Source organism: Phocoena sinus, chromosome 14 (genome assembly GCF_008692025.1).
Source record: "Phocoena sinus isolate mPhoSin1 chromosome 14, mPhoSin1.pri, whole genome shotgun sequence".
In the NCBI taxonomy this organism is placed as follows: Eukaryota; Metazoa; Chordata; class Mammalia; order Artiodactyla; family Phocoenidae; genus Phocoena; species Phocoena sinus.
The window spans coordinates 42,283,515-42,299,743 of record NC_045776.1 but is presented as its reverse complement, the minus strand read 5'-3'; the positions used below and the strand labels follow the sequence as shown (position 1 = coordinate 42,299,743).

General features: G+C 40.6%; 1 protein-coding gene across 1 annotated transcript in view; it reads right to left on the bottom strand.

Annotated features, from left to right (window-relative positions):
* KLHL14 (kelch like family member 14) overlaps positions 1–16,229 on the bottom strand; it is a 104,524-nt gene that overhangs the window by 73,215 nt on the left and 15,080 nt on the right. The window contains exon 3 of the mRNA XM_032603610.1: positions 195–316. Within this exon, the coding sequence (XP_032459501.1) occupies positions 195–316 (122 nt within the window). The remainder of the gene's footprint in view (positions 1–194; positions 317–16,229) is intronic.

Sequence of the window (16,229 nt, the reverse complement as noted above, 5' to 3'; positions counted from 1 at the left end):
CCTCTTCCACTAACAAATCGGCCACTCCGCAAGGTTAATTTAGTCTTTGACTTTAAGTCCCCTGTGATACATAAACACACCTCCAAAGGGTAACAAATCAATAAAATGTCTAATTTGATTAACCATGTTTTCAAATTCATCAAGATAGCTCTAACCTGAAATAAATAGGTGGGTAAGTAAATAAAGGCACTCACTCGTGAGGATTTTCCACGTCTTCTTTTCATCATCGTAGTACTGAACCAAATTGCTGGGAAGCCGGTCCGGCCCAGGAGGCAATCCACCAACCAACAACAGCATTTTCTTGTTAGAGCGAATTCTTCACCCAAAACAAAAGAGGAGATGAATAACCACATTACTGTAGAGCCTCTTCAGTGGCAACAAAATCATAACCATCAAAAGAATGTTCCCTGCTTGCAGATTTCTATTTCATTTTTTTCCTGTTTCTTCTCCCATTCATGTCTCAACAATTTTTCTGAACCAAGCAGAAAAACGATCAGAAGCATGGCATATCCCCATACTCAAGGAATAATAAGCTCCTTTTATGCAATTTGTTAGAGGTTCATTCTAGAACGACCTTTTTCTTATATTATCCCTTTAAATCATCACTCTTTACAGCTGAGTACACATGAAATGCTCTGGAGTTGTACTAAGGTTAAGGATTAAAGTTGCATGTCAAAAATCGTATTAGTCAAAATCATTATTATAAACCATTCTCCACTCAAAGAACCTTGAAAAAATAAAGGTTATGCAGAGACTTTGTGAGCCAACTCTTTAATCACCCAGCGAACTTCAAATACCAGTTTGGTACAATTAGCACAGGGCTTACTGGGGTGGGTTCACCAGCACGAACAGGACTTTTTGTTGAATTTAGCTGAGACTTCCACCTTCATCCTCTTCCCAGCCCCTCCTCTCCCTCCCCCCCATCCCAGGGCACCAGGGGCGACACAGCAGCACCAATTGGTAAAAACGAGACTGTGAGGTTGTTTTGAGCCTCCCCAGAGTGGAGCCCTGCCAACGCTTGCCACTGATCCAGCGGCATGAACTTGCTCAGCTGTGCAAAGTCACTCTAATTCCTTCCCTCTGTTTTTCTACCTTCTCCCCCCAGGGGGCAACCGCTGAAAGGAGTGACTACCCACCCATCAAGAGCTAGCAATTCGCTGCTATTACGCGTGACTGTGATTCCCAGTCTGCCCGGCAGTTCCTGAGAACAGGCCTGCAATGTCTCATATGCAGTAAAAGCTGTAAGATGCACCCTGGCCGGCACACTCGACCTGATGGATGTATGACCCTCGGGAACAGTAATGGATTGAGCTCACTTGCGATTGGACGGAGGAGGGGAGACCCAGCCCCCCAACAGGTGTCCTGCTGATTTAACGGTTGCTTTACATATAATTGAAACTTTCGTTCACCTGAAAGGCTGAAGGTGGTGGTGGAAGAAACGAAACAAGCACGATTGAAGGAAAAAGTCAGTAAATGTAAAAGGGTTCCTCTTAGATATGCTCACCACCCACAGCGTGGCTCAGAATCTATTATTACATATTCAGCCTGGTCGTTCTGATTCAAGGACGCTTGGCAAAGTACGCCCGAGTGGAGAAGCACTGTTTGTTGGTTAAGAACCTAACATTTGGAGAGTTAACTGAATACAGTTAATGACATTTCCATGGGAAGGAAGGGAACAAGAGAATTCCTTTAATGAAACTCTGGTGCCATAGAATGCCTCGTATATGCCTCAGCAGAAAAATATACCTTCTGGAAAACCTCCTATCAGGGACTCATGCATAGGGGGAGCTGTACTTGTAGAAAAATGTTCAATGTGATATCAGCTTGCAATATTAATTTTGCCACAAACTAAAAAACTCGACTTCTTTGAAGCTGAAGTACTTTGGAACTGTACCCATATGACTTATAGATCAGTAGTTGGGAAACAAAAACAATACAATAGCAAAGAGCCCCATATTTTGAGGATGTCAACGATTGGGGTGGTTTGTTCACAGGGGTTAAGAAAATTCAGTGCAGTAAGTACCTCTCTTTTATTCGCAAACAATACGTAATTCATGTGCCATATAATCTCCTAAATGCCTGGTTACAGGACTAATATAAGACAATTTTTTCCTGTAGGTTTAGCTCAAATAATCAACCACTCTGTGAGTATAAGTTAAGATGAAAGCCTCTATATTTTTAGATGGCTGTCAGTTTCCACGTGTAGACAGACCTGTTCAACGGGAAGTCACGATTCTGTGGCTGTCGTGATTTGACACATGTATGTGCTCTAGACTGAAGGTGGGGAAAGATGGACCGTATCTACCGGTTAGACATAGAGGCAAGGACTCATTGGAATGGTGGTATGACCGAAGCAATGTAATTAAATCTTTGTTTTAATATTTAAATAAATGTACTGCTTTTAAAATGTGTTTCATGAGTGACAAAGGGAGATAAACTCATGGCTCAAATATGTTTGTAAGGGCGTTTCATTCATTGATAAGGCTAGTTTCCCTGGACCAATCCCATTGGTGATTTTCACCACCTCCTTAGATGGACCATCTCTGCAGATGGGGAGCAGATTGAGAGTCTTTGTGCCCAAAGAGCCAGTCATTGCCATCTGTTCCCTAAGAACTGGACTGAGATTACCGATAAATGAACCACTGATCAAATGGCAAATGGTAACAACTTCCACCCTGCCAGCAACGACACTGTTTAAAGGCTAGCTGGCATAGCAGCTCTGAGAGACTTCACATCAACTAGGACAAGTCTCTAAACCACCCAGCCCTCCTGAAGAATTTCATGGAAATAAAGGAAACCCCAGCTCCCCTCATTGGCTGTGTGTTTTCTGTAAAGGTGCAGTTCTCCTAGTAGTTCATTACATTTGGCCTTCTTAGTGAATGAGGACACATTCTAAAGCTTTTGCGCTATTATATTTATATCATCATTCATTCAATTTATGGCTTTCTTCCTTGCAGTATTTTGTTTCTAGAGTTTAGTGTTACTCAATGTTCCAACCCGGTATTGATATTATTTAATTCTAAATAAAGCTTAAAACTCTACCTTGTGAAGGTGAAGCACATAGAAAGCAAAAACAGGATAAAGCATGTGAGAAGTAGCATAGTACAGAAGAAAGGACACATAAAATAACAAAACACATGTAAGTGGTTTTCTCACCATTTTCTCCACTGACTCTCAAAACAGCCCTACGTCATAGGTATAGTTCCATTTTATAGGAAAGTGAGAAAGTTCTTAGAGTCAAATAAAGTGGCAGAAACAGTGTTCAGACCTAGCCCTTCTAACTCTACCAGGTCCATGATCTTTTTAAAATTCAAATTTATTTAAAAATTTTTTATTTTACCGTAAATTCTGGTTAAGACCCAGGTGACCTGGATTCTGGGGCTGATTTTGCTATTCAGCAGAGTGACTTTGTATAATTTACTTGGCTTCTTGGAGCCTATGTTTTCTCATCTTTAAATAGAGGAGTAATATCTGATCTGCATCTTCAAAGGATTGTCGTGAGAATGATGTAAAACAATAAGGTGAAAAGTTCTATGTAAACTCTAAGGTAAATTATTATTAATTTATCTTTAGTATTGACAATACGATGTGGGCTTTATTTCATTATGCCAATCCTGATTAGTTAAAAAAGAAAAGTAGTATTTTTCACAGAGATACTTGCTGAGTTCATATATATAAATACAAGTTAATTAAGAGGGTTTCACTACCTAGCTGTTATCTTATAATTGTATGTTCTTAGAAAATTATCATTTTAATTATATTGGCTATCTTGAGCCTTGTTATAAGAAAGTATACATCAGACATCACATAAAACTGTGAACATTTCTGGATCCAAATAAGGAGACCTAATGGAGATTACTCTACATTTCTTATTTCTTAAGAATAAAACAAATGAGAAACACCAGCACATATTTTACTTTGATATAAATGCAGTGTCAACTATTCAATTACTCCTAGAAACTAATACACGTGAATAATTCCTGTGGAAAAGCTTCCATTCCTTTTACAGTGTGCAATTATAATCGTGACAATGACAATAATGACAGATAATAATGAATGCATATTGGATATTGAAACCTCTGATTATCATGCCATTTATTTGATGTATGTGAACTTCAATTTGAAAACGCCATGAAAAAAGATACCTTGTGAACTAGAAAAGTAAAATTAGAAGAATCTGAATTAACTTGCTGAAGGGGGTTTCAATTATTCTCTTCTAAACAATTCCAGTGGAGCCTTACAGGTTTAATTTTAGATTAGGCAAAATCTACAATATTGCAATAATTAGAGTTCCTTCATAGGCAACATAGTATACTTTTTAGAAGCTCTTTACACAGGAAGCCAATTTAGCCAAAATTAGTCTGTTCTCTTTAAGTCTGTTAATATTTTAAAAATACTCCTTTTTACTCCTCATCTTAGCACCACTTAGACCAAAGTAATATATTTAAGAGTTAAGTAATTAGAGAAACTTAAAGAGCTGAGTATGTCGTGATTAATAATATTATATAGATGCCTTTGGGTCCCTAGATTCTTGCAAAGAAAAATATAAGGTTAAAAAGGCGATGGAATTTGAAGGTCTCCTTTGTTCCAGCTCAGTAATTGCCCAACATTTACCATGTGTCACATTTGCGCATGTGTGTACGTGTGTACGCGTGTGCGCTCGCGCGCATAGGTACTTTGGTTCCAGGGATGAATGATTGAAGGATAACCTAAAACCTCCTGGTGTAAACAAATTTTTCATCATACTGGTGTTATAAGTATGGTAAAGTCTCATTTATTTATATTTCAGTGATTTGGAACTTCAATAATTGGGAAACAGGCCAGATAAAGTTTTCCTTCCCCAGGATACATATAAAAATTTTTTATTAGCTAGATTGCAAGAAGCGTTTTAACCAATTTAAGAAATCAGCTGGTCTGCTGGCACTTTAGAGCCACCCATGTACATTTAGGCTAAGTTTATTTTGCAGATAACAAATATTATTTATTTATTAAAGAAAATGTTCTGCAATATTCTTAAGAATCATTAAGTCAGAGAGTTAGAAGAGAACTTTGAGGTCATCTCGTTCAGGGACTTCCAAGGCTGGCAAGTCATCAAAGTCATCTGAGGGGATTAAAAAATTAAGATTCTTGAGATAGATTCTTAGGTCCTAATTCCTGGAGATTATGATTCAGTGGGATGAAGCCTGAAAGATCGATAATGTTTCACAGTTTTCTGGTTGATCCTGACACACAGCCAGACTTGAGGCCACTGATTTGGTCCAGTTCTCTACATAATGTAGAAATCCTTTCAATAGTTTTTTTTTTATAAGCATTCTTATTAATTTGGAAATTTATAATGAAATGGACCTTAGTTTTTCAAACGCACTCTGTTGTGGAAAGTTGTTGGACAGTTGTGTTAGACTGATTTTTTTCTCCTTATGCTGAGCTGAGAATCTGCCAAAGTCAGAGAAAAAGAGCAAGGTGCTGTCATGGCAGCACCTCCGATAACGGCAGATAGTTGCTATATGTCTTCTCTTTAGCATGTTGAAAATGTCCATTTCTTTCTGAAAAAATTTCCATTTTCCTTATTAAAAATGTACTCAATGTACCTTATTAGAACTGTACACAATATAACAAATATGATATTGATATGTGATGTGATGTATCTTTTTAAGGCTTTTTAAAAATCACAATGGTCTTTCAGCTGTCACAATGCAGTGCTGGTTCCAGCTGACTACAAATACAGATTGTTTTTAAAAAAAACAACCCAGGTTGTCAAGTCAGGCTTTTCCCTATCCTATCTTTCTTCTAGTTAAGTATTTTAAATATCAATGCATTACCCTTTTTAAATGCTTTTATACCCTCTACTGATTGAGACACTTTGTTTCAATTAATTTATCATTTAGCAATTATTAATTGAGTTTCTACTATGTTCCAGTTTCTACTATGTTCTAAACACTAAAGGTCATGGTGCGAACAAGAGGAATAAATTCCCTGTTCTCGTGGCAGGTACTTCCATTCTAGTGGGGACATCTATTGGAAATATCACGATTCTCCAAGCAGGACAGCCTGGTTGTTAAGAGTGTAGGTCTCACAATTGGGGTGAGACTTTTGGCTTCCGCTGTTCTGAGATGAGTGACCTTGGGCTAGCTTCTTTGTCCTCTTGAATCTCGTGTGTAAAACTGGGATAAGAATAGACCTAAGGGGCTTCCCTGGTGGCGCAGTGGTTGAGAGTCCGCCTGCCGATGCGGGGGACACGGGTTCGTGCCCCGGTCCGGGAAGATCCCACATGCCGTGGAGCGGCTGGGCCCGTGAGCCATGGCCGCCGAGCCTGCGCGTCCGGAGCCTGTGCTCCGCAGCGGGAGAGGCCACAGCGGTGAGAGGCCCGCGTACCAAAAAAAAAAAAAAAAAAAAAAGTAAATAAAATATATTATTAAAAAAAAAAAAAAGAATAGACCTAAGGCATAGGTTTGTTTAATCTTCAGGATTAAAAACAATATATGCAAAGCATTTATAGTGGTGCTAATTAAATGCTGTCTATCACCATCCTCCTCTCATCGCCATCATCCTCAGTATAGCTATTCCTTTGTGTAATCTGGAGGTTTGATAAGCGAGTAGCCCATGTCCACATCCAAATTGTATTACTTAGAAGTAATAGCATCACATTTCCATGGTTTAGATATTTTAGTCATCCCAACTCATTCTCTCTGAAATGATACATCAATACTGGGATTTTGACTCTGTAATTCCCCATATATGGTCTGCAGAGGTGTATTGCCATTTTTTTTTTTAAACAAAAATGTAACGGAAAAACTAAGCAGTTTTGAAGGGGCAATGTAAATGGGGGTAGATAATAATTATTCCATCTTTTAAAGACCAAGTTAATTTTAATTTAAGAATCAGCCAGACCTGGACTGAAGTTCTCTTTTTACCACTTCATACGTTTATATACTTGGGCTGGTATTCAACCTCTTGAAGCCTCAGTTGCCTCATCTGTAAAGTGGGAATGTTGTGAGGGTTACATGAAGTCATTTAAGCATTATTTGGAAAAGAAATGGCTGCAACTCGTAAACAAAATCACCTCCTAGATCTAGTCTCTTCAACCAACGAAGGGCACTTCGTGCTGCTGTTGCCTTTAAAGATGAATGTCTCTGCACAGCGAGGGGAGACAAAAACTGATGCTCCTGGGAATTCCCTGGTGGTGCAGTGGTTAAGAATCCATCTACCAATGCAGGGGACACGCGTTCAAGCCCTGGCCCGGGAAGATCCCACAAGTCGCGGAGCAACTAAACCCGTGCTCCACAACTACTGAGCCTTCGCTCTAGAACCCTCAAGCCACAAATACTGAAGCCTGCAAGCCTAGAGCCTGTGCTCCGCGACAAGAGAAGCCACCACAATGAGAAGCCCGCGCACCACAGCGAAGAGTAGCCCCCGCTCGCCGCAACTAGAGAAAGCCCAAGCCCAGCAAAGAAGACCAAACGCAGCCAAAAATAGATAAATAAAAGATAAATAAATGTATAAAAACAAACAACAACAAAAAAAGCTGATGCTCCCAACATGATCCAGTAGGGAGAGGCTGGAGAAGACTGGAAGAAGTTATGCCTCTTTCCCATGACTATCCAACTTCAGTGAACTTTGCTAACCCTATGATGGCTTAGCATTTTATACAAGCGGTGAGTGAATGGGCAATTTCACATCTGGTGGTACAGCAGTGGTGTTTGGTAGTGATCCGGAGGCAGGGAAATTCGGGAAGATGTAAAGCCCTGGGGATTCACAGAGACAAAGACAGGTTTTGGATTTCCACAGGCCTTTGGATTGAAGGGGTTTGCAACAATTTTACCAGATCTTTACCAGAACTGAAAAGCCACCAGCTGACATCTGAGTTGCATATGGAAAATATGTATGTAGTTCCCATAGTAATCAATCGATAAATGACAATGATTATTATTATGCATAGTTATTAAGCTTACAAAGCACTCACTTGAAAATCCATCTTTGGAATTTTGGCAGTTTCTTTTATTGTTTAGAAGCCTTTTCAGGTACCATAGGTGCACTGTTTATAAACAGTCAGAATATTTACTGCACAAGCAAGTTTAACAAAAATATAAAACCACTGGGCTTCCTTCAATGGCATTGGTCTAGATCTCATTCATAAATTCAACCTACTCATTCTTGGCTGCCATCTCTCTCTGTTAAGGAAGTCCCCAAACCTTATGATATCCAACTCTCCAAACTGTATGGTAATCTTGACTCTTCTCTCATTTTCCTGCTATAGTCAATGTTGTACCAAATCCTATGGATTCTAGAGCTGTAACATGTACACACTGCTATATTTAAAACAGATAGTCAACAAGGACCTACTGTATAGCACAGGGAACTCTGCTCAGTATTCTGTAACAACCTAATTAGGAAAAGAATTTGAAGAAGAATAGATACATGTATATGTATAACTGAATCACTCTGTTGTACACCTGAACCTAACACAACATTGTTAATCAACTATACTCCAAAATAAAAAATATATATCTCTTCATTTCAACCGAACTGCCAGTAGCCTGATTCAGCTGGGTTGACTTTCTCTTGAGCTGTTGTAATAGTGATGTCCTTGCTTTGTGAGCTTCTGCTCCCATCTAATTTACCCTACATGCTTTGTCAAATGAATTTCAGCAAAGCCTGACATTAATGATCGATTACTTCGGTCCTCTTTTTATAAACTATCAAAGAATTCCCCATTACTTATCCTCGATAAAATGCACATATCCTCTACATTATAGCCTCCCTTTTCTCTCTTTGTCTCTCTCTCTCTCTCTCTCTCTCTCTGTCTCTCTCAAACAGTCTCTCTCTCTTTCTCTGTCATAGGTTATTGCCTTGCTTGAGATTCTTTTCATGGATAAAACAGTTTCTGAGTTAAGATCTGAAAAACTTGAAAGAGCAATTTCAGATGGAAACTGCTTAGACCACGGGGGAAAAGTAAACAGAGAAAGATCCCAAATCAGTAGCCAGGAGGAGACTTTCCAGATCAGCTAGCCTTCCTTAAACTTCCAGCTAGAAGGGTACCCAAAAGTCGCCAGAGGAGAGCTGCTACCCCTTTCTTAAATTTTTCCAGAGAAGTAAACTCCCTGGAGAACTTGTTCCAGCTGATTTGCTGCTGTATTTAGTTTTTTTTTTTTTTTTTTTTTTTTATCATAGCTGTTCTTGGTAGTTACACAGCAGCTTTCATCAGAAGAGCCTTTAAATAGACCTGGTAATGCCTCTCTGAGGTAGGTAAACATAAAGTATCATTATCCCCATTTAACAGATGAAAGAATAGAGGAAAAAGGGTTTGGGCACCTTCCAGTGCCTCAGGATGGGTTTTATTTCTTCCATTTCACAGAGGAAATGTCTCTAGGGCTTTCGTACACAACCCTTCTGTGATTCTCAGGAATGGCTGAAAATGTCTTTGCTTCCGTCTTCTGATACTTTATCTCCCGCCAGGAGTTTGGCTGCGTGGTAACTGGAGAATGGTCAGTCATATACAGTATTTAGTTTTCCTAAAATGGGAGTAACTTTACGATTCGTTTGATCATAAAGACAACACAGGCTCACTGAGAAAAATTCTTGTTAAACACAAAAAGGACTTAGTACTACATAGGTACTCAGTAAATGCTTGTTGTAGGAATGAAGAAATGATGAATAAAAGAACGAACTGGTGAAAAGAGTCAAAGTCATTTGCAATCCCACTAATCCAGATATATGTCATTACAGATTCTCATCATCCTTTTTTTTTCCTCATCTGTTTTAAGGTCTAGTCAGTGGGTGTGGTGATGGGGGTGTCAAAAGGCAAAAGGGAAAGAGGAAAAGCCACGTTTCTGAACCAAAATGTGGAAGTGTCAGAGGGTGACATATTGGAGAACAGACAGTCTTGTTGATTAACCCCCAAATCTAACCTGCTACCTAGGATCAGAATGGGAGCTACCCACGATAGAGGGAAGTTTACCCAATTTCAGTTATTAGCACAATACAGGGCTTTAATGATCTTTGCCATATCCGTATATTATTTACTTTATATTTTATTTAAAACTGATCACTTTAAAATGCTTAATCCCTAGTGTGTTCTAGTCTTTCCCAATGGTGGCTGCTCTTTAGGACCATCTGGGAGAGCTTTTATAAAATATTTAGGGTCAGGGTGCCTCTCAGAGATTCTGATTTCATGATCTACTGTGGGACCCAGCATCGGTGTCTTTTAAAAATCTTTTTAAGTTTTCTGTGTGGTTCTAATATACAACCGGTATTGAGAATCATTGTTCCAGCAATTATATTTATGAATCATGGACTTCATGGGTTAACTGTGTTTTACCTCTAACACATGTTAAAATATAGTAATACCTAAGGATTAAAATAAATTTAAAAATGGCTTCTTGTGTACCATCTGAAATGGTCTCACATTCTACCAGTGGCAGGTAAACCATAGTTGAGGACACACTAGAGTAAATGGAAGAAACCAGGACTTTAAAATCTTGAACCCTAGTCACATTCTGAAAACCTGTGACTCTGAAAACCTAGTCACATTCCAACTTGGCCCCTTCTTACAGGTTTGACCATGAGAAGCTCAACATGTTGAATGACTGGAGCTTTGCATGTTACAATTGTAGTGAACCATCTTCCCACTCCTTCACTTCTCACCCCAGCCCCCGTAGCACACTAGGACATTCTTCCACAATTCTTCACTGACACATACTGAACTCAGAATGTCACCGGGTCCTCCAGCATGCAGGTGGGGTAGTTTACTGATGTTTTTGCCACATTTCTCTGAACACCAAAGCTGTAGACTGGTTCATGATGGCAGAGGCAGATATGACAAAAGTGTCTTAAGGTCCTCATCTGAATCCATGAAATGTAAGCCTCCCCAAGGCTTAGTTCATAAGCCAGAATGGGTCTATCTTTATACTGTACATAGCATTTCACACTTCACTCCTTGTCCTTTGCTTCATGAGGAAAAATGGCTTCCAGCCACCTTTATACTCACTGCATTTCCACCCGCCCCCAACCTCCTAGATGAAAGCTTCCTTTGGTAACTAGAAGTAGTTGCATATCTTCTTTGCTTGATTACCTATATAATCTCTAATTCTAATACCTAGTACATAGTGACTTTCTGAGGAGCATGAATTGCAATGGGAATAGCATCTCATTAATCCTCCCTATTCCTGGGAGGAAGTTGTGTGGCAAGTATGACCTCTTCGACTAATCCTCCTGCCTCCAAGTGGGACTCGGGGTCTCCCTACTCACTAAAACAGATGCCACCCAACACGCTGGCAGGGACACCAATGTTTGTGTCATAGGAAAAAACTCAAGAGAGAAGTGGTTCTGTGCAGCCTGTCACCAAGGAGCTATTCAAGCTCTGTGTAGCCTAGTGATGAAAAGCGATAAAGCATCACTCTCAGGCCAGTGATGGACGCCTAAGTAATGCCTGCGTTTAAACCCCTAATAAAGGCCAATTATTAGACTATGTTGCCTCTTGAGAACCAATCTCATTACTGAGACTTCTCTCTCTCTCCCTCCCATCTGGCCGCCTTTCTGAAGAGAAAAGAGTGACTTCCTGACCTGGGGAAATGTTGGTACCTGCTGCACAAGACAAAGTGCAGAAAGACACAAGATCATATGATGACGCTGAAAATCCAAGTTCAGGATGTTACATACCTCCCGCTGAAATTACTTGTATCTGACAGTTCCAGACCTAACAATAAAAATGAATCTTTAACAAAATAGAAGTTCAGCCATTCAGGATGAGCGGACAATGGCCTGACTGACACCTCACGGGTCTAGAGACTGATTTTATCCATTCCTCTAACTCCAGGGAAAGATTTCTCATGGGGAAAGTAGGAAGCTCGTACTGAGTAACAGGAGCCAGCCTCCCGCCAGGCAGGCTGTTGCCAGTTGGAGCATCACTGCAGGAGTGGTCATGCGGAGAGACAGGGAGAAAAGTTAGTTGGTAACTGAACCTATTACCCCATGCTTCTCTTGGGATATTCACGGCAATAAATAGGTATCCATTTTCAAAAAAAGGGAGTTGTAACTGATACCCTCTACATGGGCCCAGAATTTATTTTTAGGGGAAGAATAATGTTATGAAATCATCCTGGGATTAAGATAAATGAAAGTTATCCTTATTTTGGGGTAGAGAAGCCGTGAGGGACTGAGGCAGGCCTGGGGTGTGAGATGTGGAGACGATGAGGTGTGGCTTGTGGGATCCAGCTTAGGGACACCCCACTGTGGTGGGTGAAATAGGAATTTCTTATCTTCCTCTTCTTTTCCTCTCCCTCCCTGTGGGGAGCCTGTTCTTTGCTGCTTCACCAACCCTGGAGGGGCTAAGTGATAAAGGAAACCCTGGCTCGAGGGATCTGCAGGATCTGGGAGGCTCTCCAACGTACCCCCAGGAAGGGGAATTTGCAGAAGCCTCTGAGACTCACCGATCAGCCAATCCCTGACACTGTCCTTTACAATCATCAGATCTCTGACGGGCAGAAACAAATTATTCTGGGAAAATACACCACATTCTCTGAAGCTGAATTGTGGACTCTATACTGTGTGGCTTGAATTATCCTGAAAATTCTCTAGCACAGTAGGTACCCAAATTTCATCATCCAGAAACATATCCCCTAGAGTCCGGTAATTCCAATAACTTTCCCTAAGACTCATTTCCCTTTTTCTCATGTCAGTGAATCTGATTTCTTTTAATTTTCAACAAATTTTCCTTAAACTTATCTTCCAGTAAATCGCAATCAGTATTTTCTTCCATCGTCCATAGATACGTAGCAAATTGGAAAACAGAAGCATCTGTTTAGTCTTGTGATTTTCACAGTGTGGTCCCAAAATCACCCAGGAAGTTGCTAAATATGCAGGTTCCTGGGTCCACGCTCCAGATCAATCCATTTAGAATCTCTGGGTAGGACTAGGGAAGATGTTTCAATAAAAAAGCTCTATGGTTGATTCTTCAAAGAACTACTGATCTATGGGCTTCCCTGCTGGTGCAGTGGTTGAGAGTCCACCTGCCGATGCAGGGGACACGGGTTCGTGCCCCGGTCCGGGAAGATCCCCACATGCTGCGGAGGCGGCTCGGGCCCGTGAGCCATGGCCGCTGAGCCTGCGCGTCCGGAGCCTGTGCTCTGCAATGGTAGAGGCCACAACAGTGATAGGCCCGCGTACCACAAAAAAAAAAAAACTACTGATCTAGGCAAGATTTTAGGGGGCTGAGGAAAACAAGATCTGTACTTTTTTTTTCTCTTTTAGGTTTGTATTATTGGAGGATCTATCAACACATTGCTGACTTGGATAATTGCTCATCTGCCTAGATAATTTGCCTGTATAGACCCTAGTTGAAAAGCAACATTTCAGTTAGTGCCTCGAAACCTGTTTTATAATTCCTTCTGTTCTATTCTTAGCCCTTGTTTTGGACTGAATGGTGTTGCCTCCAAATTCTTATGTTGAAGCCCTAACTCCCAATGTGACTGTGTTTGGAGATAAGGCTTTTAGGAGGTAGTTAAGGTGAAATGAGGTCATAAGGGTGGGGCCCACATCTAATAGAGCTGGTGTCCTTATAAGAAGAGGAAGAGACACCAGAGTTTCCCTTCTTCTTCTCCCCACCCCCCCCCCAGCTCTGCATACAGAGGACAGGCCATGTGAGCACACAGTGAGAAGGCAGCTGTACTGAAAACCAGGAAGAGAGCCCTCACCAGAAACCAGCCCTGCTGGATCTTCATCTTGGACTTCCAGCCTCTAGAACTGTGAGAAAACAAATTTCAGTTGTTTAAGTTACCTAGTCCATATTTATTCTGTTATGGCAGCTCGAGTGGACTAATACAGTCCTTAACAGAACCTAACCAGCCAACAGAAACACAGGGCAGAATGATGCCAATGGCTCTCACACTCGTTTTTGGGAACTGACACTTGAGAAGGAGGCTTCAATGGTCAAAACCTGCACGACTGCTTTAAGAAAGGATCGTCTTAATTTCACCACACAACAGCTGTATTTTATAGCAGCCAACCTCACCGTATGGAGAATTTGGAATATGGGAGGCAGACATCCTTATCTCCTCCTCTGCTTGGTGCTCGCCTACTTACATATGCAGTAAATGTTAATGGTTAACAATGTTCCAATGAAGGCAGGGCGACCAGGAGGGATAAGAAACAGATATGATAAAGGAGAGAAGTGATTCCCATAAGCTTTTGTGGCAGACTCTAATTAGTGTCTGTGAAGCTATAGACATACATTTCTTTGTGCTTTCAGACATTTCAAACGTTTCTCATGCTCTGAGATTCTAAAGTTTCCTTGCCATAAAAAATGGGAGGCACTCTCCACAAAAATCTTTCTGAGGTGAGATTATTCTTTCTAGGTCAAAAAGACTATCGTGTTCTGGAACCTGGGCTCTCAGTTTGACTAGGCTGATGCGAGACTTGAGGGGCTTCTTCCTGTACAGGGGGTGCCCCTTCCTTGGAATGGATTTTTGCTTGCCGCTGGTTTTGTTTGCTGCTTCCTAACTCTGGAGCAATCACAGATCTTGAGTTTGAGTGCAACAAAGTGGTGTTTAACTATTTCAGTTTTGCTTTGTCTGCTTTCTCTTTCCAAATTTTGAATATAAGAATGTCTGAGGGCTTCCCTGGTGGCGCAGTGGTTGAGAGTCTGCCTGCCGATGCAGGGGACATGGGTTCGTGCCCCGGTCCGGGAAGATCCCACATGCCACGGAGCGGCTGGGCCCATGAGCCATGGCCACTGAGCCTGCGCGTCCGGAACTTGTGCTCCGCAATGGGAGAGGCCACAACAGTGAGAGGCTCGCGTACCGCAAAAAATAAATAAATAAATAAAAATAATGTCTGAGTGACAGATGAAGTTTATTGGGCTTCTCAGGGTTCTGAACCGACTACCTTGAATTAGGTATCTTCTCTATAATTCTGCCAAGGGGAGAAGGTGCCTGCCTTCTAAACACACATAGTGACTAATTTAGGCAATTATCTGCTTACCTGGGATCTGTTGGTAGTGCTACTAAAACCTATGAAGTTATCGCATGCTTTTAATAACACTTGGTCCCTTTGAATAGCTAGATAAGAAATCCACATTAAATTCTACTGCTTTGCACTCAGATCTATGATGGTGGCCTCAAGTCTTCTTTGTCGTGTATAGACATGTAACTCTTTTAAACAGAAAGGAAGATTTGATTGTTCAAAGAGATTCATAATCAAAATAGAAATTGTTCCATCTGGAAGCATAAACATTAAGCTTAGGAAATGATTTGCTGAACATTCTGCCACATCCATACACTCAAAGCAAGAGTTAGTGAAGTAACCTATGGGAATTCCTTGGGCGGTCCAGTGTTAGGGTTCCACGCATTCCACTGCTGTGGGCCTGGGTTCAATCCCTGGTCAGGGGAACTAAGATCCCACATGCTGCATGATGCGAGCCAAAAAGAAAATAATGAATAAATTAAAAAACTTAAAAAAAAAAAAGAGTCAGTGAAGTAACCTAACCTACTAAGCGTAGTAAAAGTAATTTCTTGTCAGAGCAGTCGATATTTTTTGTCCCTAAGGAAAATGGCAAGGACACTGTAGCTAAAGGAAGATGAAACCGGACAAGTTATTCTCATGATGAATTTAGCTTTCCATGTCAAAACTGCCTTGTGATACGTATAGGGAAGCCCTCAGTTGAATGTCAGCCATGACTGAAAATCCTGGGCTGTGCTGTTTCCTGCTCACCCCCACAAGGAACACTTTTGCATCCCTTTTCGAATAAGAGCATCTGTTTTTCAGGTTTTATTAAAAAAATTTCTTCTTCTTCAGTGGTTTTATGAGTCATCACTGTCTTGGCAGTCAAGAATTTTACCTCATTTCCCTAAAATAATTATTGTATAACATAGTTTGAATAAAACTTTCTGATGTGCCTTTAAGACAATGTAAATAATAACTTGAGTAATAATATTTTTTCTTTGAATAAAAGATTTGCTACACCAAGTGCAACTACCACTTGAGGAATATAATGCCTAAATCAACATAAAGCCAAATAATCAAATGAAGAAGAAAAACAAACATCAACCACAGATAGTTTCCTCTGCCCACTAAAAACCAAGAATTTTAATAAGACATATGTGCCTTGATGAAGTATCTAGAGAATTTTCCACTGTACACGTGCATGCATTTGATTTCATTTTTGTCAAATGGACACCCAATTCCTGCAGAAGGTGCCCCCAGCTGTGATCTAGGAACCATAAGAAGCCCTCTTAAAA